The 27,924-nt window shown below is 44.8% G+C and overlaps 1 protein-coding gene across 1 annotated transcript; it reads left to right on the top strand.

The window, feature by feature from the left end:
- The first annotated feature begins 821 nt into the window (after positions 1-821).
- Cxadrl1 (coxsackie virus and adenovirus receptor-like 1) lies at positions 822-26,319 on the top strand. Its single transcript, NM_199406.3, has 8 exons — positions 822-951; positions 11,402-11,571; positions 13,778-13,982; positions 16,483-16,652; positions 18,263-18,467; positions 21,399-21,568; positions 23,470-23,674; positions 26,166-26,319. Exons 1-8 carry the CDS (start codon positions 909-911, stop codon positions 26,168-26,170), a joined length of 1,173 nt encoding a protein of 390 aa, NP_955438.2. The 5' UTR covers positions 822-908; the 3' UTR covers positions 26,171-26,319.
- Positions 26,320-27,924: the final 1,605 nt, after the last annotated feature.

Here is a 27,924-nt window from a genome sequence, read left to right as displayed (position 1 = left end):
GCCTCCTGCCTCCCGGTGCTGGGATTAAAGCTGTGTACCACCACCACCAGGCCCAATATATTATGTTATTTCCTTGTTATGTGCCAAGCAGGAAACACGTGTGTTTGTCTCCCCACGCTGTAAAGCCATTTGTAAATGACCCAGATGGCGGCCAGGTCCTATCTGCCACATCACAGCTGCTATTTTCCACGGTACAACCCCAAGTTTCTCTGCAGCTAATCAGACATTGTCTAAGAGGAGCAACCTAGAATGAACAGCAGGATGACATAATTGACCCCAATGGACCAGCCTAACCTGGAAGGACTTCCAGTACTCACACCTCCCAGCTACAGCCTACCTTATACCATCGGCTGGCCCTGCATAGCTCTACTTTTAAATCTCAGTAGTTTAGTTGACCAATTTCACCGGTGGAGTAGTCTTTAAAACAACAGAAATCTCCAAGCCCCTGCTGCAGGATCCGGGCCTTTCTAGAGAAGAGTCATCTCATGCCATCTCCTTAGCTCACCCACCTCTATAAGAAGATTGCTAATGCAGCCGCCCAATTCTCTTGCCCTGGCTCTGCAGTGAATATAGAAGGCGGGACAGAAGATAGCTGGAGATGTCAACATGGTCGATTTAGGGATGCAGCGTGGCGGGAAGGCAGGGGCCAGGAGAGGGCAGGGAGCATAAACTCCTAACAACTGAACAGGTGAATTCAGGAAAGTCCGCTCAAGCAGCACTGGGAGTTTCCCTTAGTCCGGAGCCGTGCCAGGTTGCCCTGGTAACCCTACATGGGGGTGGAGCTGGCACAGGGGCCAGATGCACCTGCCCTATTGAATAGGAAGTCCTGGTGCCAATAGATTCCTAGGGAAGCTAAGGACCCAGAGCACAGCCGAGTTCCTGGTGCTCCAGCCCACCGGACAGCCACCATGGCGCTTCTGCTGGGCTTCCTGTTCTTTTGTGGAGTCACGGGTAAGTAAGGGCCATTAGTCCCCAGCATTAATTCTGCTTCTAAGGGGCCACTAACGACGATACGGGCAAGGACAGGAGTGGGAGCTAGGAGTGGAGGGAACCTCTGTAAGGGAGAACCTCTGGGGTGCAGGGTGGAAGAACTCCAAGGTGCAAGGGGGCGGGGGAGTGGGGAAGCTCGGTCATATAGTGAGCTTCTTGCTTTTTCCCAGAGAACTGACACCCAGGGTGCAGGAGATGATTCATTTGTTCCTGATTTGTCCCATGTTAGCTTGTGCTTAGTCTCTCCTTAGTGTCTGTCCCGAGGTTTCAAATGCTTGCACAGGTATAGGCTGACTGACAGAAATCCTAATTTACTGTACACCCAACTGCTCTGAGTCTTCAATGGTCCAGGCTACCTTAAGAGAAATGAACTAAATGGGTACATTCTTAGGCTTAGAGGCCAACCACAGCTGTTAACTAAATGGCAAAACAAAATAGCAAAGGAGTGCTATTTTTTTACAGATCCAGAGCAGACGGCAAAAGGAAACTCTGACCTCTGCTTCAAGTCCATAATGTATTGGCTGATTTTTTTTTTTTTTATGAGACAGAATAACTTGGTACTTCCTAAAGAATTCATCAAGTACATTGTGTTGCTTTGCCTTCTCTGGCAGTGGGGGCTATAGTGAGTGGTGTGGGGGGAGGGAACATTTTTAAAATGCAAGGACCAGTCGTGTGTGATACATACTGGTGATCCCAGCACTGCCAATAGGATTTGCTGAAGGAGGCAGAGGCAGGAGGATCACGAGTTCAAGGCCAGCCTGGGTCACACATTTGGCTCGGTGGTTAAGAGAACTGACTGCTCTTCCAGAGATCCTGAGTTTAAGTCCTACCAACCCCATGGTGGCTCACAACCATCTGTAATGAGATCTGATGCCCTCTTCTGGTGTGTCTGAAGTCAGCTACAGTGTACTTACATATAATAAATAAATCTTTTAAAAAAAGAAAAAAGATGAGTCAAGAGGATGGCGAATGTGTGGATAGCTTAGGCTACATAGGGAGACCCTGTTATTAAATTCTGTGTTCTGAGTCCTGATGGCCTTTCTTCGGGAATGACTCTGGTTCCATTAAAATCCTATTTACACACTCGTGAGCATTACCCATGAGCCAGTGCTGTTACCAAGCCTCATTTTTATCAGAATCTGTAATGGGTACTCCTACCTTGATACATTTTAAGCTTGGCTGAATTTCCCAAGTCAAGTTTCCTGAAAAGATAAAGGGACAGTTACCAGTTTCATGGTTCATCTTCAGCGAAGCTAGATTTGAGAATATACTGGTGTTTTTGGGGAAGAGAAAGGAAGTGGGGGTGAGGACATAGTGTAGAGACACCTAAAGCAGAAATAAGGAAGGCTGTAAGTCACTTACAATAATAATCTACCCTGGAGAATCTTCATATAAGTTTTTCTGGAATGTTCCTTCTTGGTAGACACCGTCTTAACCCAGGGCATTCTGATGCCGCTCACTAACTCTTCTGCTCCTTGGAATCTAAGTCTCACCCCTCTACTGTAGGGTTCAGTGTCACTGTGGTCACATACAATGAATAAGTCGCACTTTCAGCCTCTTGCCCCTGTCAGCCTGAACGGCTCTGAACGGTCTCGGCCTTGCCCTCCCCAGCTTGGAGCATTCTGTTGTTTCTCTGAACTCTTCATGTTTCAATGTAGATTGACATGGGAGCAGGGAAGTCTTCTTCTCCAGACATTTCTGCTTGGGGGTCTAAATGCCCCAGAAACCATGATGTCCAGATCTCTTTCTAGACTTGGGGAATTTTCCTCCTTCCTCCTGCCATCTCTTCTTTTATTTTTTCCTTCCTTCCTGGTCCTGGGGGCTTAATCATTGCCTTGAACATTCTCTGAGCGACTCGACCACTCACTCCTGCCCTCCCTCTCTCTCTATTGCTTCCTTCTTCCCTCCCTCCCTCCTCTCCTCCCTTCCTTCCTTTTTTTCTTTTTTCTTTTTTTAAAGATGTATTTATTTTTATGTGTTCTGCTCGCATGTCTGTATGACGGTGTCAGATCCTCTGGAACTGAAGTTACAGACAGCTGTGAATTGCTATGTGGGTGCTGGGAATTGAACTCAGGTCCTCTATCAGAGCAGTCAGTGATCTTAAATCCTAAATCATCTCTCCAGGCCCATGATGAAAATCATTGAGATTAAAGCTTTAGTGTTTCCCTGGAAGAGTTTGTCTGTGTGTGAGGAGAAGAGAGAACCTCGGGTCATGATCCAATTCAGAAAGTACGTGTACAAGATCTATATGCATGTTTTCTTAATCTCTTGATTGTTTTTACACTATAACTTACTTTTCCCTGGGTACTGACTTGTGAGTTGTATATTTAAATTTTTATAAGCAACCCCAATCCCAGTGGAAGAAACCCAGGGGTAAAAGAAAACAATACACATTCGTGGACCAGATGTTGTAATGGTGTTTGGGGAGATCATGGGGTATGGCGGGCAAGGCTTCAATCCAGAGAGAACAGTCAGTCACTCACCCAGCTGTGCTACCAGAGAAGGCAGGGAGCCATGCAAGAAAACTTGATGTTTTCTCGTTATTCTCCGGGCCTCACTACCTTTAAAAGTGTGGTTACTGTACTTCAATGTGCAGGGCCTTATGCATTCACAGCAGGCACTCTACCTGCTGAAGCATCGCCTGTCTCTCCTTCAGCTTCTTAAAGAGTCTACATTTATGTAGGTTATGGTAGAACACTTGCCCAGCACATGTGAGGGGCTGGGTTCACTCTCCAGCATCACATAAAAAAAGTGCAGTCAAATAAAGCTTTCAGTTGGGTTTGGTGTCATGCTCATAATTCTAACACTGGGGAGGCTGAGACAGGAGGATCACGAGTTTGGAGCCAGTTTGGGCTATCTAAGATCCTGTCTCAAGAAAAACAAAACAAAATATCCCTGCAACTGGGTTGAGATATAGCTGGTGCTCAGGCCTTGAGTTGCTTTTCCTTTGCGTGACTGTATGGGGGATTGTGCTATGTTCTGGCGTCAATGGACTCTCTGCCTCCAGTTTCTTTGCTTTGGTGGAAATGCCGCCACAGCTTTCTGGCTCTCGTATTTTACCGCAGTGGGTAATTTATCTCTGGACCTACGGATGGAGTGAATTTGTTTCACTTTTCTCTGTGCACCTCCCTCTGCTTGCACTTGGGTTAGGTATGAAAAAGGCTGGACACACCCTCCAACGATAAGTATCCAATCTTTGTGAGGAAGTAAAATCCCGATCCTTGAGGGTGGGACCTGTAAATAATTTCCTATAATAGAGGAAGTGCTGTATAGTCCCGTCTCCCCTTTGATCCCGGGCCCTTGGGATCCCACTAAGTAATTCTGTTAAAACACAACGAGAACAGTTAACACTGCCTGTGGGAATGGAGAGGGCGTGGTCACCAGAAAGACGGGCTTTGATAAGTCGTCAGCTCTAGAACGGAAGCAGAAGAGAAAGCCAGGAAGGGACAGAACATCCCTCGCAGGCTCCCGGTGTGGCTTACTCATCGGTGTCGCTTGCTGTCCCTTTTGATTTCTTCCTTCTGGGTTTAATCTGTACAGGTGTAGCAGAGCGAGGGCTTTGTCTGTGCTCATGTTCTGTCACACTTCATCTTACCGTCCTCCTCTTCTGACATTTCCCATCTCTATGGAGCTCCTGCTGTTCTCTCATAGGAAGAGCCTCATGTCTGAGCATCATTTCCCCTGATTCATAGCGAGTTCCACCAGGCTTTAAGGTCACTGGGAACAACCTCCTCCCTCATAACCAGTATCTTCTAACGGGGTAGTAAAGAGGCAACCTTGTGACTCTGATCGCTGTTGCTGGTCAGAAGAACTGGGCCCAAGTCTCATGGCCACCTCTGAGTCTTGACTTTCTGAACCACCCAAGAGATCACAAGATGCCGGTCAGAGCTGTTCTGGTAAAGAATGAAGCCTTGCTATTGTCTCTTCCCTTTAGGGTTCTTCCAAATATGTCTGTCAAGCATGTGAATAGGAAAACCCTCTCAGGAAAACTGTTCAAGACACAGTGTATAGCATAAAGCCCATTAAAACAGGTGGGTAGGCACAGAAGACATTTAGGCCATTGCCCACGAGGCCTACTCTCCTCCACGATGGTCCCTTTAGCTACTGCCCACCTTGACAGCGGCTCATGTTTTTCCATAATAACAGAAGTTGTTATATGAACTTTTATAGATCCAAAAGCAAAGACAGTGATAATGAAGTCTTCTTCAAACACATGGGTGGGAACAGTGGGTAGGTGAATAGCAACATGGTATCAGTCTAAGATGCTAACTGATGACATTCTTAGCAGTGATCTGTTAACAACTTCCCAAGGTTTGCTGTGATCACTTAGAGCACATTAGAGCAGACACAAATGGGTGGGCAATGAATGTCCTTGAAGGGCATTATACCAATGTAGTCTTAGATAATTTTAGCTCTCTAATAGAGGTGGTAGAGCAATGAGAAAATGGATGTTCCAGGCTGGAGAGATGGCTCACCCATTAAAGGCTAGGCTCACAACCAAAAATATAAGAAAACTGATGTTCCGATTCTGTACAATAGTGGGAATTCTAACCCATGATTAGACTCGTAAAGACTTTCACATGAAGGTGGCTTTTTCCTATGAACTTTGCTTTACACTAGATTAAGTGAAATTATGCATTGCGTGACCAAACTTTTCCGGAGACCTTACACACATGTCTGCTCACCCCAGATAGGGAGCCCAGGATGGACCAGGATGAACCCAATGAGTTTTAAAGGAATTAATTATAGGTACAGAAATGACTCAAAGACAGCCACATCAGCAAAGCCCACCTCAGCATGGGTGACAGCTCACAAAAGTTGGGAACCTGGAGCACACTGCACAGCCTGTACCACACTTTGCCTTGACAGGTTAGAGAGTGTCATTTCCAAGAGATTCAGTTGGTCTAAACCTCTTCCAGGCAGCTCAGCTGTCTCAGTCTTTGTTGCAGCTTGGCTTGTCTGGAGAGTGACTCCTGGCAAATTTATTGCTTACTCTGGGAGGGAGGAGCCTTCCAAATCTGGTCAGTTTCAGGGACTTCCTGGAGCTTTTTGAGTTGTTTAATGATCTTCCTTTTTAAGGAGTTTCCCTCCAGAATGGGATGTTTCAGTTGCTGAGGAAACTGTTATACAACAATATGTGTCAAACCATTCCTTTGGTTTGTTTTCTAGGAACAAGAAAAACTTCATCTATATAGCAAATGTTCGTTGACTTAGGAACTCAAGATTATCTTTAGCTGTATCAGGAGTTTGAGGTCACCCTACACGAGATCCTGTCTCCAAAAACAACAATAACAAAAACCTAAATAAATAAATACCAGTAAAAAAAGTCAAAATATCACTAAAAGCATAATTGAACAAACAAAAAAAAGGAAAGGAAAAGATTTCCCAATAATGTAAAAATTGATAAGCAATATTAGATGAATATATGAAGGTTAATAGAAGAAAAAACATAAAAGATTTTTTTATAAAAGTGAAAATATTACGAAAACTGTATGTTAAAAACAAAGAAATGGGAGGGCTCAAGAGATGGTTCAGTGCTTAGGAGCATGGCTGCTCTTCCAGAGGACTAGGTTTGAATTCTAGCTTGTACTTGGTGGCTCACAGCTGTTTAACTCTGCAGCTCCAGTTTCAGGAGAATCTGATCCCATTTCTAGCCTCCACGGGCATTGCATGCAAACAGTACACAGGCATACATGCAAGCAGAACACTTAGGCATGTAAAATAAAAGTAAATCTTAGCTTTTCTTGTGTTTTTTTTTTGTTTTTTTTTGTTTTCTTTTCTTTTTGAGGTTTTTCCGTGTAGCCTTGGCTGTCCTGGAACTTGCTCTGTCAAACAGGCTGGCCTCAAATTCACAGAGATCTGTCTGTCTCTGCTTCTCGAGTGCTGGCATTAAAGGCAGGTGCCACCATTGCCTGGTCAGAAAAATAAATCTCAACACAAACAAACATAAATAAACGAAAAACCCCACAGGAACAGGAAGCACAGAGGCTAAACAAACAAATAGCCCCCCAAACAAAACAATCCCTGCAAACCGCAATGTGTTGGAGCAGCTCGTTTGGGGTCCCTGGAGATAGCAGCTTTCCCTGCTGAGGGATGCAGTTGCGCATGTCAAGTCTTGTACTGCAGCCTCACAGTTCTCAGGCTCTACCCCTCTACAGAGACTGGTCGGTCTGCTGACTCTGCTTGGGACCATTAAATTCCAGTTGTGTCTGCTCCTGGTCTGTTTATGGTTGTCAGTGTTGGTGGCAGGCTCCTTTACCCATCGAGCCATCTCACCCGCCCTAATTTATATAGTTGTATCTTCATATATGGGGGCTATATGGTCATTTGCTTTAGGTAAACTTTTCAAACTGGAGTGTACTTAGAAATTCAATCTTCTCTTGAAACAAAGTATTTATGCCTGGAGAACTTAAATACTGGCAACAAACTGAATTTGTAAGAACCCCATTGAACTTCCAGGAGTTGCTTCTAGAATATTAAAGCAGTTTTCAGAATCCTCATTCCTCGTTCTAGAAATTGAACTTAGGAGGACTTCATTCAGCATTTTTATAAGTGATGAAATGTACGTTGAGGCACCAGCTCTCTTCAGTATGGAAACAGCTACAACAGGCTCAGAGGAACCTACAGTTTCTCCTATCCTAACAAGGCTAATGATTGGTGCTTCACCAGGTAAACATTTTAAAAAACATCCAAATGTTTGAATTCCCGAAAGAAAGACACACACACACACACACACACACACACACACACACACACACAGAGAGAGAGAGAGAGAGACAGAGACAGAGACAGAGACAGAGACAGAGACAGAGACAGACAGAGAAACAGAGAGAGCCTTATTTTTAATATGCCTTAAACAGCGCAATGGCTGGGCATTTCCAAACCTCCCCGTGGCTAACACACTCTCCCCTCAAATATTCCTGAATTATTACTCTCTAAAATCTATATTCCATCTCTGCTACCTCAGATCCAATCGGGAGAGTGGCCCCCGGGGTCACGTTACCCCAATTCTTATATATTATATGCTTTCTCTCCTGCAACTCTCAGGCTTGACCTTTCGACTCCCCCCACCCCTACCCCCAAGCCCTCATCATGGCAATTCTGAAAACTCTCTCCTGCTCCCTTGCCCAGAGCCCCGCCTCTGTATCCCTGTCCAACCATTGGCCAGCAGCCACTTTATTTCACCAATCAAAGCCAACAAGGGGCAGGGACCCTCTGAGTCTTATAGGCTAATGTTCCAGTTCCATGTAATTTTGGAGGCCAAATTCACACAAATGGCATTAGAACCAATCTGCAACAACATAAGGGTACAAGGTAGTTTGGGAAGAAGATTTGACCATCAAGAGCTAAGAGCTGGGATAAAACTCTGTGAAGCTGTGAACTTCACCTTAACGGTTATAAAGGTAAATGCAAATCAGCATAGACCAAGTACCGCACCACATGGGTGAGCGCCACATGGGTGAGCACCATATCGGTGAGCACCACGTGGGTGAGTACAAGAAGTGGGGACAGATGGGTTGATTGCTGTAGTGCAGTTTATCTAAGATTAGGGATAAACTGAGAAAAGAGAAAGGGCAGAAGCTGTTTACCCAGGGAAAGCACTGATGATGAAGTGCACGTGATAGCCTTCCATCCTGGCTGGCTTCCAGAAGTTTCCTCAGCAAGGGCACGGAAACACTGCTGCATTTTTCACATCTGGAGGCCCAGGATTTCTGTAGCCTCTGAAATTACTATTGGGTGACAGTGAGGGTATAGAGAGTTGAAAACAGTCTCGGCTATCCTGGAACTCACCATGTAGACCAGGCTGGCCTCAGACTCACAGAGATCCATCTGCTTCTGCCTCCCTAGGGCTGGGATTAAAAGTTTGTGTCCTCAGGCCCATTTCTAAGTTTACATTTTTAAAATTCTATGCCATCTATTGTTACTGTGTATGGTGGTTTGGATGAGAATGGCCCCATAGGTTCATATGTTTGAATACTTGGTCCCCAGTGGGTAGAACTATTTGGGGAGGATTATGAGGTAAGGCCTTGTTGAAAGAGGTGCATCACCATGGGCAGGCTTTGAGGTTTCAAAAGACTTGTGCTATCCCCTGTGGACTCTCTACCTCCTGGCTATGGTTCAACATCTGAGCTCTCAGGGGTGGAGAGATGGCTCAGTGGTCAAGAGCACTTGCTCTTTCAGAGGACTTGGATTTGGTTCCCAGCACCTACATGATGGCTCACAACTCTCTGTAAACCCCAGTTTCAAGGAATCTGACTCCTTCTTGGGCTTTCGATGGCACTGCATGCATGTGGTGTAGGCATACGTGCAGGCAAGCCACCTACGCACGTAAAATTAAATAATTTTTTAAAATGTTAGCTCCCAGCTTTTCCTCTGGCCACCTGTCACTGTGCCTCTGCTCTACCACCATGGACTGGAATCATAGCCCAATAAACTCTTTCTTTCATTAGTAGCCTTGGTCATGGTGTCTTACCACAGCAATAGATAAGTAACCAAGAGATGGTGTGCATGAGTGATGGCATACACAAGCCATAGCACATGTGGAGGTCAAAGGGCAAACCTTCAGGCTGGTGTTCTCCTCCTTCCCCAGAAGTTTCCAGGGATCAAACTCAGGTCACCAGGCTTTGACAGAAGCACCTTTACCTACCGAGCCATCTCACCAGCACTAATTTGCATTTTGAATTAGGATACTAATATATTCACGTCTTTGTTTTATTTGAGGAAAAATCATCAGCAGATCCAGTTTATATGGGAATCACTACAAGCAGAGTTACTTTTCTTTTGGAAAATCAAAATACACCGATTAAGGCCAGTGCTTCCTTTTCCTGTGGTAGGCTAAGAAGTGATGCTTCTTATAGTTTATGTGCAGCTTGTGAATGGAAGAGAGCCCGATGTAGAGTTTCAGTCCTCTCTTTCAACAAACGTATCTGTAAGTTGGAAGTCTGTTAGGCAAGGACTCTGTCACTGAGCTTCCCATCAATGTGGGGAGGGACATTTGTTTGTTTAAAGCTCAGATTATTGGGCATCAAGCGGAACAAAGCAAAAAGATCTTTCAACATTATCTTAAGGGTGAAGATTGAAGTAACTAAACAGAAGTTTAAGTTTTTTGGTTATTGTGCATGTGTGTGTGTGTGTGTGCACGTGCATGTATACATGTATGTGTATGTCACAGTGATGATGAGGAGGTCAGATGAGAGCTTCGTGGAGACAGTCAATCTGTTCACCTTTAGCTGAGGTTCCAACCTCAGGGAGCAAATGTCTACACCCACTGAGCCATCGTGCCTTCTGTGAATGGAGGTTCTGTAGAGTGTAAATTTTATAATAGGTTGTGAAGGTTTAAAATATCTCCTCAAAAATGTGATTGACTTGGTCAGAAGAGAATAGGAAAGAGGATGAAATACGAAATGTTTGAGCATAATATTAAGGCCAATAACCCACTGAATACATATATGTATAGATAGATAAATAATAGATATGTAGATAAGTGATAGAGATAGATAGATAGATAGATAGATAGATAGATAGATAGAGACAGGTAGATGAAATATAAACTTCTAAGTGTTTCTTTTTAAACTGTCCTTATCAAAACCTGTTCCTCAGAAACAATTTTAACCATTCAGGGCTAGGAATATCACCCATTGTAGACTGCTTGCCTAATATAATAAATTCAAGCCTCAGTCCTCAGGACCACTGCCACAAGAACAAAGTATCAGTAAAAATTAGGGAATCAGATTTCATAAAAAATTTAGAACTAAAGACAATTTGGGGGCTGGAGAGATGACTCAGTGGTTAAGAGCACTGACTGCTCTTCCACAGGTCCTGAGTTCAATTCCCAGCAACCACATGGTGGCTCACAACCATCTATAATGGGCATACGATGCCCTCTTCTGGTGTGTTGGAAGACAGCAACATGAAATAAATAAATAAATCTAAAAAAAAAAAAAGAAAAAAGACAATTTGGTAGAAAATGCATTAAGAGTTACTCTCATGTGCACTACACACAGGGTCCCCAGGGAGCCTGTGGCCCTGTGGCTAGCACGAGTCAGGCTGGCCTTGCATTTGTAGACAAGGCTGACCTTCAGAGCTCTAGCCAAGTTCACTTGTCTGCGCCTGGTGAGAAGAACAAGAGCTTCCTGGTGGAGGCTCATGCCTGCATGATGCCAGCAAGGTGGTGGTGCTCTAAGGCAATCACTTAGCATGAGAAAATGCCCATAGCCGCTCCACTTCATGAAGCCACAAACTAACCTGGGCATCCAAGTCCCACCCACATCCCCCTATCCTGACTCCTGAATGGCTTCAGCCTGAAGTCAGCCAGTGAGCAACAAGATAGATACTCAATGCCTCAATGTTATGCACATTCTCTCTCTCTCTCTCTCTCTCTCTCTCTCTCTCTCTCTCTCTCTCTCTCCAGATCTCATTGGGAGTGTGAGCATCACTACTCCAGAGCAGATAGTTCAGGAAGCTGGAGGGGAAATTGTTCATCTGCCCTGCATGTTCACCCTTAGCCCTGAGGACCAAGGACCACTGGACATCGAGTGGCTTCGGCTTTCAGGACCTAACAATGAGGCGATAGACCATGTGGTGAGTGTGCCCTGCTCACTCTCACTAGGCAGGTGTGGTGTCATGGCCAGAAGCCCCACTGCCCAAGCCTGTGAACATGGGATACACTGACCTGTGATTTCACAAGAGGAAGGGTCATTAGATGTCTGGAAGGCTTCAGAGGGCAAGAGGATGTTGTGGATGCTCTGACACTGTGGTCTCAAAAGTGTAAGAGGAGACAAGGAACAAGAGGGGTGTGCTGAGCAGGCTGGGCAGTGAGTGTGTGTGTGTGTGTGTGTGTGTGTGTGTGTGTGTGTGTGTGTGTAGCATGTGTGAACCAGAATCATTAGACCCTGTCAGAATTTAGAATCAATGTCCTCTGTTGCTCAGCCTGGCCACAAACTCCAAAGCCTGGTCATCCTTCCATGTCAGCCCGCCTCAGCAGCTGGTCTGCAATACTGCACTGCACCTGGCCCTGGTAGGATCTTAAGATGTCTATGAGGCTCTTAGAACCAGCAAAGGAGTCACGAGAGGTACACAGTGTGATAAGCGTATATATTCTCACAGTTTGTTTTCCTCATTTCCAGATAAATCTCCCATACAACCAATGTCTTAAATAGCAGAACAAAAGCAGGGCACGGCACACATGTCTGCAATTCTTCTCTGTGTAGGGAGAGTGAGGCAGGAGGATAGAGAGTCTGAGGCCAGCCTGGAAGTAAGCAAATGAAAATGGAGAAAAATTTAAAATCTATAAAATATATGTTAAACTATAAAAAAGTCATGTGAAGTATTGTTGTAGACCTGTCTTAGTCAGGGTGTCCGTTGCTATGAAGAGACACCATGACGAAGGCAACTCTTATAAAGGCAAACATTTAATTGGGTCTGGCCTACAGGTTCAGAGGTTCAGTCCATTATCCAGGGAGGAGCATGGCAGAATCCAGACAGGCGTGGTGCAGGAGGCGCTGAGAGTTCTACATCTTGATTCAAAGGCAACCAGGGGAGACTGGGATCCTCAGGCAGCTAGGAGGAAGCTCTCTTCCTCTCTTCTATACTGGGCAGAGCCTGAGCATAGGAGGAGACGTCCAAAGCCCGCCCCCACAGTGACACACTTCCTCCAACAAGGCCACGCCCTCTAACAGGACCACTCCCTCTGGGCCAAGCATGTTCAAACCACCACAAGAAGTTTTTCTAGTCGAAGTGATCAGAGCTAAATGAAGAGCACTGGAAAGCCAAGGCCAGTGCTGGGGTTTGTGTTTGTTTTTAAACTGTCTAAAGCAGTTGCTTTATTGTTATTTTTTATTAGCACTTACGAATTGAGTCTAAGCAGTATTTTTAAGATTTATTTATTTATTATACATCTATGGTTGTTGTGTGCATTGCCTACAGACGGCGAGAGATGACACTGGACCCAGTGGAACTGAAGTTACACATGGTTGTGAGCTGCCACGTGGGTGCTGGGAACTAAATCTGGATCCCCTCAAAGAGCAGCCAGTGCTCTTAACTTCTGAGCCATCTCTCCAGCTCAGCAATATTTTTTTTTATTTTAGTTTTTTTTAGAACAATGAATGACTCTCTAGTTCCAACTGGCCTGGAGCCTGCTGCTGGCCTGGAGACTCAGGTTGGCCTTGAACTCATGATCATTCCTCAATATTCCTAGTTACTGGAACTGCAGGTGTGTCCTATCATGCCTGGCTTCCAGTTTCATATCGAGAAAGAAACTTGTCTTTTTATTAGCTCACACAGGGGAATTATGATCAGCCTTCTTTGGAAGAAAAGGGGAGGCACATGATGATGTACTGCAGCCTCTGAGGCAGCTGAAAAACCGGAGCAGACAGGAATGCATGTGTATGTGTTCCTGTTCCTGTCCAGTCTGGCCAAACAGTTCTCACTGTCAGGCTCCACTATTTATTTGAAATGGGAGTGTGGGGCTACAACAGGGATCACGTGGGTACATTTCTACTTTGTTGTTTTGTGCTTTAAATATTGTAGTTTTCCTCAGCCTACATATCCTCACCTCTGTCCTCACTCCTCCCTCTGTCTGTCCTTCATCCCTCTCTCCCTCCCTCCCTGCCTGCTTCCTCCCTTCCTCCCCCTCTGCCTCCTTCCTTGCCTCCCTCCTTCCCTTCCTATCTTTCTAATTTTGATTCTATGGCAGAATGATATGTACAAAGCTGTAATGAAATGGGTTTCATTTCTATTTTTTTCCGTTTTGGCTATTTTTTTATCTTCTGTTTTGGTTTTTTTTCAGGTTATTTTGTATGCTGCAGATAAAATTTATTCTGACTTCTATCAAGATCTGAAAGGACGAGTGCATTTTACAAGTAATGACGTCGTGTCTGGTGACGCATCCATAAAAATAAGAAATGTTCGTCCTGCAGACAGTGGCACCTACCAGTGCAAAGTGAAAAAAGCCCCTGGTGTTGCCAAGACAACCGTTCAGCTGACAGTTATTGGTAAGTCGTAGTTGGTAGAGAACAGCTTTTCAGTAACAGGGTGAAGCATCACGGTGCTGAAGTTACAACACTTATGTAAGACAAACTTAGCTTTTACAGTAATAATTGAATTTGTTCACTTTCACTATGCTAAGTGTTCAACCTGGGCCTACGCTTCCTGGGGAAACACCCCACCCATGAGCCCCACCTCTAGCCCTAGGATTATAATGAAACCTTCTGAAGTATTTCTAATGTCCTCACCTAGCTTAAAACAGAAAGCTATCACATTTTTGCATAAGAAAGTAAGAAGCAACTAGCTTCTTTGCATATTTCAAAATTAATGAGAGCTTTATTGTGAGAAGAACCCTGGCCTGGAGTCAGGAAAGTCCTCTCATTGTTACTGCTGTTGTTGTTTTGAACCTTGTCTTCTGAGTTCTCCCTGAGAATTCAATACATTTCATGCCCTCAGTCCACAGTCCAGTCTATGTGCATTGAAACATGGAGTCTAAAAGGCTTTAATCGTCCCAGTACCTGTCAGAGTCACCCCTTCAGAGTTGCGTGTGAGTGCTCTGAACTTTTGCTTTTGCCACACAAAGACAAGGGCTGGGTGTTTAGGGGGCTGGCGATAGAAGAGTGGAGTGAGTGGGAATGCATGTGTTAGTGTGAATGTGTGTGAGTGTGAATATGTGTGAGTGTGAATGTGTGTGAATATGTGTGACAGTGTGAATGTGTGTATATGTTGTGTGTGAATTGTGCATGTGAATGTGTGTGACTGAATATGTGTGAGTGTAAATATGTGTGTGAGTATGAATGTGCGTGAGTGTCATTGCATTGAATGTAAATGCGTGTGAATGTGAACATGTGTGAGTGAATTCATGTGTGAATGTGTGTGAATGTGTGTGTGAATGCATGTCTGAGTGAATGCATGTCTGAGTGTGAATGTGTGAGTGCGTGTGTAAGTGTGAGTGTGTGTGAGTGTGAATGTGTATGAGAGTGAATGCATGTGTGAATGTGTATGCATGTGAGTGTGTGTGTGTGTGTGTGTGTGTGTGTGTGTGTGTGTGTGTAGGATAGGGGTGGATACCTTTACAAGTTTCCAGGTTTCCAGCTCAGGAGGCCAGGCTTACACTGGAAGCTCCTTTACCCACTGAACCATGGGCCTGTCTTAAAAGCAAGTATTACAGAATATGAATCTCAGAATTAAGATGTAAACACTGTGAAAGTTTAAAATGCCTTTTCAAAAATACTAAAATAAAGGTGATTAACCATTTTAGAAGGGGAACAAGAGAAAAAGATAATTAAGAAACGTCTTAAACATATACCTAGGCCAATTATTTAGTGAGGTGAATGTGTGTGTGTGTATGTAGTTATATAGTTATATATATAGTTAAAATTATTTGTTATGTATAGTTTATATATTTAACACACACACACACACACACACACACACACACACACACACACACACACACACACTCCTTAGAATGAGGCTGTTTACCACCGGCTCAGTCTGGCATCCAGTTGCTCCCACTTTTTATGTAGGTTTAAGAGTTGTGGCCACGATGGAGAAAGTATGCCTTTGTGGACAGCTTTGAGGATACAAAAACACCACACCTCTCCCAGTGCACCCTCTGCTTCCTGACCATGGTGTGAGCTCTCTGCTAGCTACCAATGCAAGTTACCGTGCCAGCCATTCCTTCCCCCCTCCCAGAGGATGATGAATTCTTATCTTTCTAGAACTATAAACCCAAATAAGTGCTTCGCTCTCTGAGTTGTCTTGGTGATAGGATCTTACCAAAACAGTAGAAAAGAGCCTAAGATACATATGAAACTTGGCAGTGTTTCTTTACAAACTATCTTTATCAAAACCTGTTCCTCAGAAATAATTTTAACCATTCAGGGCTAGGAATATCACCCATTATAGACTGCTTGCCTAATATAATAAACTCTAGCCTCAGTCCTCAGGACCATTGCCACAAGAACAAAGTATCAATAAAAATTAGGGAATCAGATTTCATAAAGATTTAGAACTAAAGACAATTCGGCAGAAAATGCATCAAAAGTTAGCCTCATGTGCACTGCACACAGGGTCCCCAGGGAGCCTGTGGCCCTGTGGCTAGCACGAGTCAGGCTGGCCTTGCATTTGTAGACAAGGCTGACCTTCAGAGCTCTAGCCAAGTTCACTTGTCTGCGCCTGGTGAGAAGAACAAGAGCTTCCTGGTGGAGGCTCATGCCTGCATGATGCCAGCAAGGTGGTGGTGCTCTAAGGCAATCACTTAGCATGAAAAAATGCCCATAGCTGCTCCACTTCATGAAGCCACAAACTAACCTGGGCATCCAAGTCCCACCCACATCCCCCTATCCTGACTCCTGAATGGCTTCAGCCTGAAGTCAGCCAGTGAGCAACAAGATAGATACTCAATGCCTCAATGTTATGCACATTCATTCTCTCTCTCTCTCTCTCTCTCTCTCTCTCTCTCTCTCTCTCTCTCTCTCCCTCTCTCTCTCTCTCTCTCTCCAGATATCACTGGGAGTGTGAACATCACTACTCCAGAGCAGACAGTTCAGGAAGCCCAAGGGGAAACTGTCCATCTGCCCTGCATATTCACCTATGTCTCCAAGGACCAAGGACCACTGGACGTCGAGTGGCTTCGGCTCTCAGGACCTAACAATGAGGCGATAGACCATGTGGTGAGTGTGCCCTGCTCACTCTCACTAGGCGGGTGTGGTGTCATGGCCAGAAGCCCCACTGCCCAGGCCTGTGAACATGGATGGAATGACCTGTGATTTCACAAGAGGAAGGGTCATCAGATGTCTTGAAGACTTCAGGAGACAAGAGGATGTTGTGGACATTCTGAAAATGTGGTCTTGATAGTGTGTAAGAGGAGACAAGGCTGGGCAGTGAGGGTACGTTGTGCGTATGCCAGAGTCACTTGACTGTCAGAACTCAGAATCAATGTCCTCTGTCTTTGTTACTTTGTCTCCTTTCATTTCACCATGCTGTCCAGTCTGGTCTCAAAGTCCAGGACCCCAATAACCTCCTGAACCTCAGTGTCCCCTCCCCAGCAGCTAATCTACAAGTGCACATCTCGGCACCTGGCCATGATATCTTAAAACATATATGAGGCTCCTATAGCCAGCAAAATGGAGACTTCAACGCACAGAGAATGATGAGCATCATCAGTTTGTTTTCCTCATTTCAAGTTAAATCTCCCATACAAGAAATTTCTTTAAAAACAAAACAAAACAAAACTGCCAGCACGTTCCTGCAACCCGTCTCCATGTAGCTATGGGTTCTATAGCAAGTTCCAGGGCAGCCTGACCTGCATAGTAGGGCCCCAAAACAAACAAACAACACACAGCAGAAATTTAAAGTCTGTAGAAACATCAGTGTTAAGTTATAGAAGTCAGGTAAAACATTGTCCTACAAGTTTTTCTAATAAAAGTGAACAGAGCCAAATGATGAACACTAGAGAGTCAAAGACAGCTCCAGTATGAGGCAGATCCAGTCTCCCTTACCCGGGACACAGTTGCCTTCAGTATTTTGCTTTACCTAAGATGTTGCCAATTAGCTTCATTGGACACATTTTATCTAAGAAATCAACACTGGGCTGGAGAGAAGGCTGGTGGGTAAGAGTTCATGTGCAAGGACATGGAACTCTAATGAAATCCCTGGCCTGTATATGAACAGTTGTGTGTGGTAATTCATGCTGTTAGCTCCAACCTTGTGAGGGACAGAGGCAGAAGCATGACTGGGCCATTTTGCCTGGTAGGCCAGGTCCACGTTCCGAGAGAGACCCAGTCTCAAAGGACCCAGTATTCTTTTCTGTCCTCAGTGCCCTCCTAGGCAGGTATCTTAGGGTTTTCTTATTGTGAAGACATAACTGTGACCACAGCAACTTTTATAAAGGAAACCATTTACTGGGAGCTGGGTTACAGTTTCAAAGGTTTGGCTCATTGGCATCAGGGTAGGAAACATGGCAGCAGGCAGGCAGACATGGTGCTGGAGAAGGAGCTAAGAGTTCTACATCCTGGTCCACACACAGGCAGCAGAAGGAGATTTGTGTGCCACACTGGGCATAGCTCGAACATATAAGACCTCAAAGCCCACCTTCACAGTGACACATTTTTTCCAGCAAGGCCAGACCTCCTAAGGACCAAGCATTGACGCATATGAGTCTATGGGGGGCAGGGTGGGGCATTCCTATTCAGACCGCTCCAGCAGGTAACCATACGCATGCACTACAAGTACAGCCCACGTTTGGTTTCGGTTTAGTTAGTTTTCTCTTGTTTTCTTCTAGGTTATTTTATATTCTGCAGACAAAATCCATGACGACGTCTATCCAGATCTAAAAGGACGAGTGTATTTTACCAGTAATGACATCAGGTCTGGTGACGCATCCATAAATATTACAAACGTCCGGCTCTCGGACGTTGGCACCTATCAGTGCAAGGTGAAAACGTACCCTGGCATCGTCAACAGGAACCTCCAGCTGGCTGTCACTAGTAAGTTTCCGCTGGTGATGAGTGGTCTTAGAATCGGGGTAAACGCTCAAAGCACAAGTCACAGTAACGTCTCAGACAAAACTTTGATTCTAGAGGAATAATCACATTCATTCTTTGCTGTTGGGGGGAAGCCCAGGGCTTATGCTTACTAGGGAAGGTTAGGACACTGAGACACACACCTAGCCCTGGAGTAATAAGTTTAAACTTCAGGGGTCTTTCTAACATCCTCACACTGCATGGAAAAAAGCGGGCATTTCTTTCTCAAAAGAAAAGAAGCGATATTGTTGCTGCTTCATTTTGTTTCTGTTCTCTCTCTGTGTTTTTTTTTTCATTTTATTTTAAGCATATGAGTGCTTGTCTGTCTGTCTGTCTGTCTGTCTGTCTCTCTCTCTCTCTCTCTGTGTGTGTGTGTGTGTGTGTGTGTGTGTGTGTGTGTGTGTGTGTATGCATGTATGTATGTCTGGAAGCCAGAAGAGGGTGATGGATCCCCTGGAACTGGGATTACAGATGGTCGTAGTGGCCAGAGCTCTTAACTGCTAAGCCACTTGGTTTTGAGGCAGGGTCCCACTTTGCATTTTTTGGATGGCCTGGGTCTTTCGGTGTAAACCATGATGGCCTCAGGTTTGCAGATATGCCCGCATTTGCCCTTCAAGTGCTGGGGTTAAGGGCACGCAGCACCATGCCTGGAGCATGCTGAACTTTTAAAATTCACAAAAATTTAAAAACAAGTGAAAATTTTTGTTCAAGAATTTCCTACATGTATATAATGTATTTTTATCAAGTCTACCCCCAGTTTCCTCTCCCTTTCCTTCTCCCTCTTCGTCCCCCTTCTTCCCTACACAGTGCTGCCTTCTATGTGTGGGTTGAGGCTCATCTACTGAAGTAGGGACAGCCTCTCAGGGCCTCTGTCCCCGAGGAAAATAGTCTCTCTCTCTCCTGAGAGGCCATGGATTTCAACAGCTCCTCAAATGGGCAACGTTGTAAGTCCCTAGCCCATCCATCCTGGGATTTTGACTGACTTGACCAATGTGGGTTTTCTGCAAGCATGGCTTCTTAAAGTTGTTTGCACACAGTTATAACCATTCTTTAGAACGCTTTGTCTCAAAGACCTTGTAGGTTGTTCTGATTGGAGTTCTCATAGTGGGATTAATAATTAGGGGTGGGGGAACACGACGCTTGCATTTCATGTGACTTTGGTTCTGGACTAAGAAGTGTATACCAGCAGTAGCTTGTTATTTACCCCCACCCCCACTTTCATTCTCAGACCCCCTTTCCTTGTCCTATACTAGACAAGGAAATGCAATGTTCAGGAGAGGATTAAGTTGCAAAAGGATGGAAGCCTTGTTTATTATTTTGTGGAGTTGTATCAAGGACTACAGTTTCTGCCTGCTCTTTCCAGATCTGCGAGTGTCTGTGTGAGCAGACACGCTCCAAGGCCCACACCCACGATGCTGCTCCTTTTCTCTGCTAACTTCATTGTGGCTCTCCAGGTCTAGTTCCACAATTAGTAAGCTCTGGTCAACAGAAGGTTGGAATGGGAGTCCTGAGAGGTTGGGTAGGCCTGTGGGAGGTACATGGCTCTACACATTCTCTGATAGCCAAAATGGGCAAGAGTTTTGTGGTGTGAGAAAGAACCCTGAGGCTGGACTCAGGAGAGCTGTGTTGTTACTGCTGTCATTCTGAACCTTGTCTTCTGCGTTTTCCATGAGAATTAAATGTATTTTGTTCCCTCGGGCCTCAGTCTGCGCTACGTGTGTTGAAACATAGAGTATAAAGAGCTTTAATCATCACTGTAGCTGTCAGAGTCACCCCTGTACCTGTCACAGTCAAAGCTGTGAGTGAGGGCTCTGAACTTTTGTTTTCCCTGCACACAATTTTCTACAGTGAAGAGCTGGGTGGTTAGGATGCTGGAAATAGAGTAGTATGCATATGAGAGTGAGCATTCGCATGTGTGCATGCATGAATGTGTGTGTATGGTTTGTGTGTCTGTGTGCGTGTGTGTGCGCATGTATGTACAGGTACCACAGCCTGAAGTAGACATCAGAGGACAACTTTTGGGAGTTGACATCTTCCTTCCACAGTGATCAAATTCAGGTCATCAGTTTGCCTGACAAGTACTTTTACCCATGGAACTTCAGCTCAACCTTTGTGGAAATTACTATTTGTTTAGCTCTCAGACTATCGTACATCAAATAAAACAAAGCTGAAAAGAACTATCTACATTATTAAGTGTGGTCTAAATGGTGATGCAATCTGGGGGATCTATGTCTTCTTCTAGCCTCCGTGTGCACTGCAAGGATCAGGTTGGCCTTTCGTTTGTAGACAACACTGACCTCCCGGAGCTCTAGCTATGTTCACTTGTCTGTACCTGCTGGTGTGATGGTGTGACAGAGGCCCCACTGCCCAGGCCTGTGAACATGGATGGAAGGACCTGTGATTTCAGAAGAGGAAGAGTCATCAAATGTCTTGAAGGCTTCAGGAGACAAGAGGATGTTGTGGATGTGGTCTCGAAAGCGTGTAAGAGGAGACAAGGAACAAGAGGGGTGTGCTAAGCAGGCTGGGCAGCAAGGGTGTGTGTGTATGTGTGTGTGTGTGTGTGTGTGTGTGTGTGTGTGTGTGTGTTCTATGTCCTATATACTTATCATGACCTCGTAATGCCAGGAAGGTGGTGGTGCTCTAAGGCAATCACTTAGCATGAGGAAATGCCCATAATCACTCCACTTCATGAAGCCTCAAACTAACCTGGGCATCCCTGGGTGGGATCTGCACCCTTCTAGGTCCAGGTCTCACCCACATCTCCCCATCCTGTCTCCTGAACGGCTTCAGCCTGGAATCAGCCAGATAGATGCTCAGTGCCATGAACATCTCTCTCTCTCTCTCTCTCTCTCTCTCTCTCTCTCTCTCTCTGTCTCTCTCTCTCTCTCTCTCCAGATATCCTTGGGAGTGTGAGCATCACTACTCCAGAGCAGACAATTCAGAAAGCCCGAGGGGAAACTGTCCATCTGCCCTGCATGTTCACCCTTATCCCTGAGGACCGTGGACCACTGTTCATTGACTGGATACAGCTTACCGGACCTCAGAATGAGGTGGTGAACCGCATGGTGAGTGTGCCCTGCGCCTGCTCACTCTCATTAGGCAGATGCAGTATCGTGGCAGAAGGCCTGGCACCCAGGCCTGTGCACACGGATAGAATGACCTGTGACGTCAGAAGAATGGTCATCAGATGTCTTGAAGGCTTCAGGAGACAAGAGGATGTTGTGGACGCTCTGACACTGTGGTCTTGATAGTGTGTAACAGGAGACAAGGAACAAGAGGGATGTGCTGAGCAGGCTGGGCAGTGTGTGTGTGTGTGTGTGTGTGTGTGTGTGTGTGTTCTATGTCCTGTATATTTGTCAGGCTCAAGCTTCAGTCTCCCTAGTTACTGCAACTACAGGTGTGTCCCATCATACCTTGCTTCCAAAAGGACTTTGACCTGTTTTGTTGTTGTTGTTGGTGGTGGTGGTGATGGTTTTTTGTTTTTTGTTGTTTTTTTTTTTAGATTAAACAGGTAAACTATCATCAGCCACCTCATTTGGGGGCAAAGGTGTTTTTACTTGATTTATTGCTATACCCTGTGATGCAGCTGGAAAGCAGGAGCACACATGAACAAGTGTGTGGACTTGTCCGGTCTGACCGACCCCTCTCTCTATTATATTGGATAGAAGGTGTTGTGGATGCTCTGACACTGTGGTCTTGACAGTGTGTAAGAGGAGACAAGGAACAAGAGGGGTGTGCTCTATTTAATTATTTAATCACACTGAAACCTGGGTGTCTATTCATAAGGGGAGTATGGAGGCCAACGGAAGCATGGCTCAGCAGGTAAGAGCTCTGGCAGCTTTTCCAGAGGACCTGGTTTCAGTTCCCAGCAGTGGTATGGCTGCTCTCAACTGTCTGTTACTTCTATTCCAAGTGGCCCGGCACTCTTTTCTGGCCTCTGAGGGCTGGGATTAGAGGTGAGTGCCCCACATCTGGGCCAGCCTAAATATAGTTTAAAACAATAATAAAAAAGCTTAAAAATAGTAATAAAAACAGGGCTATGTGACTACATCGTAGGACCACATGGACCCATTTCTAGCTCATCATTCTGTGTCTTTATTATTGTAGGTTTCCTTATAGCATCTTCCTTCCTTGTTTTCACTCTTCCTTTCTCTGTTTCTCTCTTTATCTTTCTTCCTCTTTTCCTCTCTTTCTTCCCTTTCTTTTATCTTTCTTCCTCTCTTCCTCTCTTTCTTTCTTTTCTTTTTTTCTTTCTGTTTATATAATGTTGTGTGTGTGTGTGTGTGTGTGTGTGTGTGTGCGCGTGCGCGCGCGCGCGCACACAGATGCATGTATATGTGTGTGGCACGCATGTGGAAACTGGAGGTTGAGGTTAAGTGTCATCCACTATCTCTCTCCAAATACAGTCTCTCACTGAACCTGGGCCTCACTGATGGCTGGACTGACTGGCCAGCAAGTGCCTAGAGTTGCCCCACCATCCCTTACTCAAGTGCTAGGCTTACAGAAGTGTGGAATCATGTCTGGCCCTTACATCAGCTCTTGGGGTCTTAACTAGGGTCTTTGTGCTTGTCGGTCAGACACTCTTTTATCTGAGTCGGCGTAACAGCTCTCTTTGCTTTCTCTTTCATTTCTTTTTCTTTTTTAATTTTGTTGTAACACGGTGTATGCACAGCTTTAATGAACGATTTTGTTAAATTTCTTTCTTATTGCAATTTGAGTCTTTTGCCTACACGTACATCTGTGTACTGTACGCATATCTTAGTGTCTGTGGAGGTCAGAAGGGAATATTAATCCCATGTGTCTGAAAGTCACAGGCCATTGTGAACTGATTTGTGGGTGCTGAGACCTGATCTTGGGTCCCCTGGAAGAGAACTTCATGCTTCTAAGCACTGAGCCGTCTCCTCAGCGACTCAGCTCCTCAGCTCATGATTGTTTACCTTGGTTTTTCTCTTTATTTTATTTTTAGTTTATTGTATATTTAGCAGACAAGGTTTATGACAACTTCTATCAAGACATGAAAGGACGTGTGTATTTTACAAATAATGACGTCAGGTCTGGTGACGCATCCATAAATATAACTAATGTTCAGCTCTCTGATGCTGGCACCTATCAGTGCGGAGTATCCCATGACTTTGGTACTGCCCAGAGGACCATTCAGCTGACAGTTGTTGGTGAGTTACTATAGTTGGGAGGGAGCGACTTCTCAGTAACGGTGAAACGTCACAGTGCTGAAGTCACAGAACTTTCGTAAGACAAACGGCTTTTACAGTAATAACTGATTTTGCTCATTTTCGCACATTTTTACTATGCTAGGAGTAAAACCTGGGCCTCACACTTGCTAGGAAAACCCTCTGCCCCTGAGCCCCACCCCAGCCCTAGAATTATAATGTGACCTTTTAAAGTATTTCTAATGTCCTAACACAGCTTAAAATGGTAAAGCTATCACGTATTTAGAGCAGAAAAAAAGTAGGAAGCGATACCTTCTTTGAAAAAATTCTTGAGGATTTTCAAAATAAATGAAATGTTACTGTGTGAGAAAGAACCCCGAGCTGCGTCGTGCACTGTGGCTGCTGTTTTGGTCCTTGTCTTCTGACTTTGCCCTGAGAATTAAATCAATTTCATCTCCCCAACGGAGAGTGTAAAAAGCTTTCAATCCAGACTTGTCAGAGTCATCCCTTCAGAGATGTGCGGAAGCGCTCTGAGCTTGTGTTTTCACTGCTCATGACAAATGTGGTTTCTGAGGTGAAGAGTTGGTGTTCAGGTTACTGGGGCTGGAACAGAGGAGGAAAACCGATGGACTGGAGAAGCCGGTGGATATCGGGCAGTGATGCAACAGCCCTTGTGTCGCTGTTTTACCCTTAAAATGAGAGATGAGATGGGCTGGGAAGTGGTGCAGCTCCCGCTGATGGTCAGGTGGGCAAGAGGACTCATTATCCTCAGGTTACAAAGCCGGGTGGTGACGTACCCAATCTCAGGACCTCAAGTTCAGGAAGTGGGAAGGCGATAGTTTGCAGTACACTGGAGCTTCTTACCGTTGCAGACTTGATGCAGGCGGCTAGTGGCTGGTGCTCTGTTATGGCGGTCTAAGCGCCCTGTTTTGAGAGCTAGGGTCTCATGATTTGGAAGATTCTTGGGGATGTGTTTTTATAGGAATTTCTGATTGGTACATCAGAAATAACCCTAGATGTAGACAATCAGCCCCCCAACTCCTCCCCCCCACACACATACGCAGGCCAACTATGGCCCCTCCCACATACGCAGGCCGACTACGGCCCCTCCTACATTTCCAGGCAGGCGATTCCCTGTTCCTTCTATTTTATGGACTCATCAAGGGAAGAGGTGAAGAAGTGGAAGTCAGAGTTTTCTGAACACTGTGCCCCTCTAGAGCAGGATCGGCACAGGAACTAGGTAGAAGAATGTCCCCTGTGCAGGTCAGAGGCAGCTTGACAGCGGGAGGGTTGTGTTGTCTTCTGAGGGCAGCGGCAATAAGTGCAGACCCTAGTCAAAGGCACTCTGTCTGGCTCTGAGTGCTGCCAGGTAAAAACCGTCTCCTACAGTGTGAAATAAGCGAGGAGAATGAGCGACCGCAGTTCTCAACCTCACTGTTCCAAGCACTTCTTGGCATTCCTCAGTACACTTAGTGTCAACTCCCTTCTTTATCAGTTACATCTTCCTGTGTTTACATGTGCATGTATTCTTATCACAGTTATTTGTGTGCATGTATATGTATGCATGTGCACGCGCGCTTGCGTTTAAGTACCATGATACATGCTGGAGGTCATAAAAGAACTTAGAGGTTGGTTTCCCCTTCCATGTTTGTCCCAGGGATCAAATTCAGGGTGTATGCATTGTCAACAAATGCTTTATCCACTGAGCCATCTCGGCGGTCCTGTTTGTGTTTTCTAATAAGGAAACAAAATGCATTCTTTAAACCATGTCAAGATTTGTTTAGTGTGTTTCCCTGCATGTCTGTCTGTCGGCACCATAGGCATGCCTGGTGTCCTCAAAGGTCAGAAGAGGGTGTCAAGTCCCCTGCATCTAGCATTAAGGTTATGAGCCTCCATATGGTGCTGGGACTCCAACCTGGGTCCTCTTTGGGGCAATAAGTGTTTCTAATCATTGAGAGATCTCTCAAGTCCCAAGGACCGAACCGAGGGCCTTGCGCTTCCTAGACAAGCGCTCTACCACTGAGCTAAATCCCCAACCCCGATAGTATATATTCTTAACTGTACTATTGATACATTTTTTTAAACATTTATTTATTTATTTATTTATTATGTATACATCATACAGCTTTCTGCCTGCATGTACACCTGCAGGCCAGAAGAGGGCACCAGACCTAATTATAGATGGTTGTGAGCCACCATGTGGTTGCTGGGAATTGAACTCAGGACCTCTGGAAGAGCAGACAGTGCTCTTAACCTCTGAGCCATCTCTCCAGCCCCTATTGATACATTTTTAAGGGTTTCCTTATGTCACCCTCACTGACTTTGAACTTGGGCTGCCTCTGCCTTTGTACCCAAGTCTTTGGATTACATGTTTTTATGTGAATGGTTTGCATTATTGACATCTTAAAATATATTTCTACCTTTCATTAGCATATGTAAATTTTACACTATCATACACAGTTGCTTTTCCTAAGCAAATGCCTTTCTTTTTCAGGTTGATCATCTGCCTCAGAGATTATATCACTTGAACTTTTAATTACGTTTTGCTGATGATTTGATCCTGTATCTTCAATGAAATATGCCTTGTGCTCCTGCACTCCACCAACCTAAAAAGAAATCCTTAATGAGAATAAACTAGTATTTCATAATTTTGTTTCTGTTTTTTCTTTCTTCAGTTCCCCCTGTATTCAAGGGGTTAAAGAACCTGGGACAATTATCTTGGAGATGAAGATGTAATTTTTCTGGATATTAGTTAATAAAAGCAAGTACAATTTGAATTTTGAGTTTTAGAAAAACAAAACTAAGTCCTTCAAATAGTATGACTTCAGCTCCATTTCCGTGCTCTCTGGATGTGAGGTGCACAGCACAGCCAGAGCAAACTACTATGGTTTGTTCACTCTTTGTCCTGTTCTGACTTTATTACAGCAGTGGTTCTTCAGAGTTGGATTCCTGCAAATTCAGCACCTGCAGCTCCTTCCTCAGGGTGCTGAAGGTTTCATGGTAGTGTGTATATTTTACTTTATTAGTGTGAGTGTATGTAGTGGAAATTCTGGAATTCTGCTTTGTTTAAAAACCACAGAAATAATATAAAAATATTTTCATTTTAGTATCAGGTGTGGGGATATGGGACTGCTGACTATGATTCGCCTCATGCTCTAACAGAGGCATGTTTTTGCCAGGTGCAGATAATTTCTGCACTTGTGTGATGTTTAGAATTCTGGGAATTTTTTCAGAGGGTATATAAATGCCCATGACCTGATAGGTCAATCGGTGGCCTTTGGTCATTCAGGGAAGTGGTTTGTTGCTTGTTAGTAGTCGTGCTCAAAGAAGAAACAAGAAGAGATTCAAAGATCTCCATCTATCCTCTCTCTCCCCTTTCCTTCTTCCTCTCCTATCTAGTGATAGGGGTGAAACCAAGGGGGATAAAGGGTGGGAAAAAGAATCCACAAAGTAGCAAAGACCGGCTACAAGTATGTATTTGTGTTGAGGGTAGTGCATGTGCATGTAGGTATATACATGTGTCATGGGGACCTGAAGTTGAGATTCTTCGATCTATTTTATTGAGTCAGGATATCTCAACTGAACCCAGAGTTCAGTCATTCACAAGGCTGGGGTTCAGTTCATACCCCTAGTTTGGATAATTCACAACAGCCTGTAGTGCCAGCTCTGGGGGATTCAATGCCCCTTTCTGGCCTCCAAGAGAGCCCTGGCTTAGACCACCCGACATGGAGTTAATGAGTCAGATCTTGCTGTAGGTCACTCAGGATAAACACTGTAGGATAAACAACTGTTTGGAGGCACAAGCTACAGAAAATTCTTCTCAGTTGTGGAGACATAGTCTAAAGTCAAGGTCCACAGGGTTCCTATTGCAGACTCCAGGAGAATCTCTGTGTTTCTTAGTTCCATTTGCTCGGGGAATCGTTTTCCATACCTTTGCCTAAGGTGATAGTAAGGTATGTTTCTTGGAGGCAGCAAAAAGGATGATTCTTGCTTTCTAATCCAATTTGCTAGTCTGGGCCTCTTTATTGTCTAAAGAGATGAAATGGTAAATATTGAGTTATTGTTCACAGCCTGTATTAATTTCTCTTATTTTGTTACATATTCTTAAATCTCTTTTAATTGTTCTAAAATTGCTTCTATGTTCCTGTCTCAGTTGGGGTGTCACTGCTGAGAACAGGCACCATGACCAAGGCAAGTCTTATAAGAACAACATTTAATTGAGCTGGCTTACAGGTTCAGAGGTTTACTCCATT

The sequence above is a fragment of the Rattus norvegicus genome, chromosome 8 (genome assembly GCF_021556685.1).
Source record: "Rattus norvegicus strain SHRSP/BbbUtx chromosome 8, alternate assembly SHRSP_T2T, whole genome shotgun sequence".
NCBI classification, from domain to species: Eukaryota; Metazoa; Chordata; class Mammalia; order Rodentia; family Muridae; genus Rattus; species Rattus norvegicus.
Note: the sequence above shows the minus strand (reverse complement) of the source record. Positions and strands in the feature narration are given on the sequence as shown.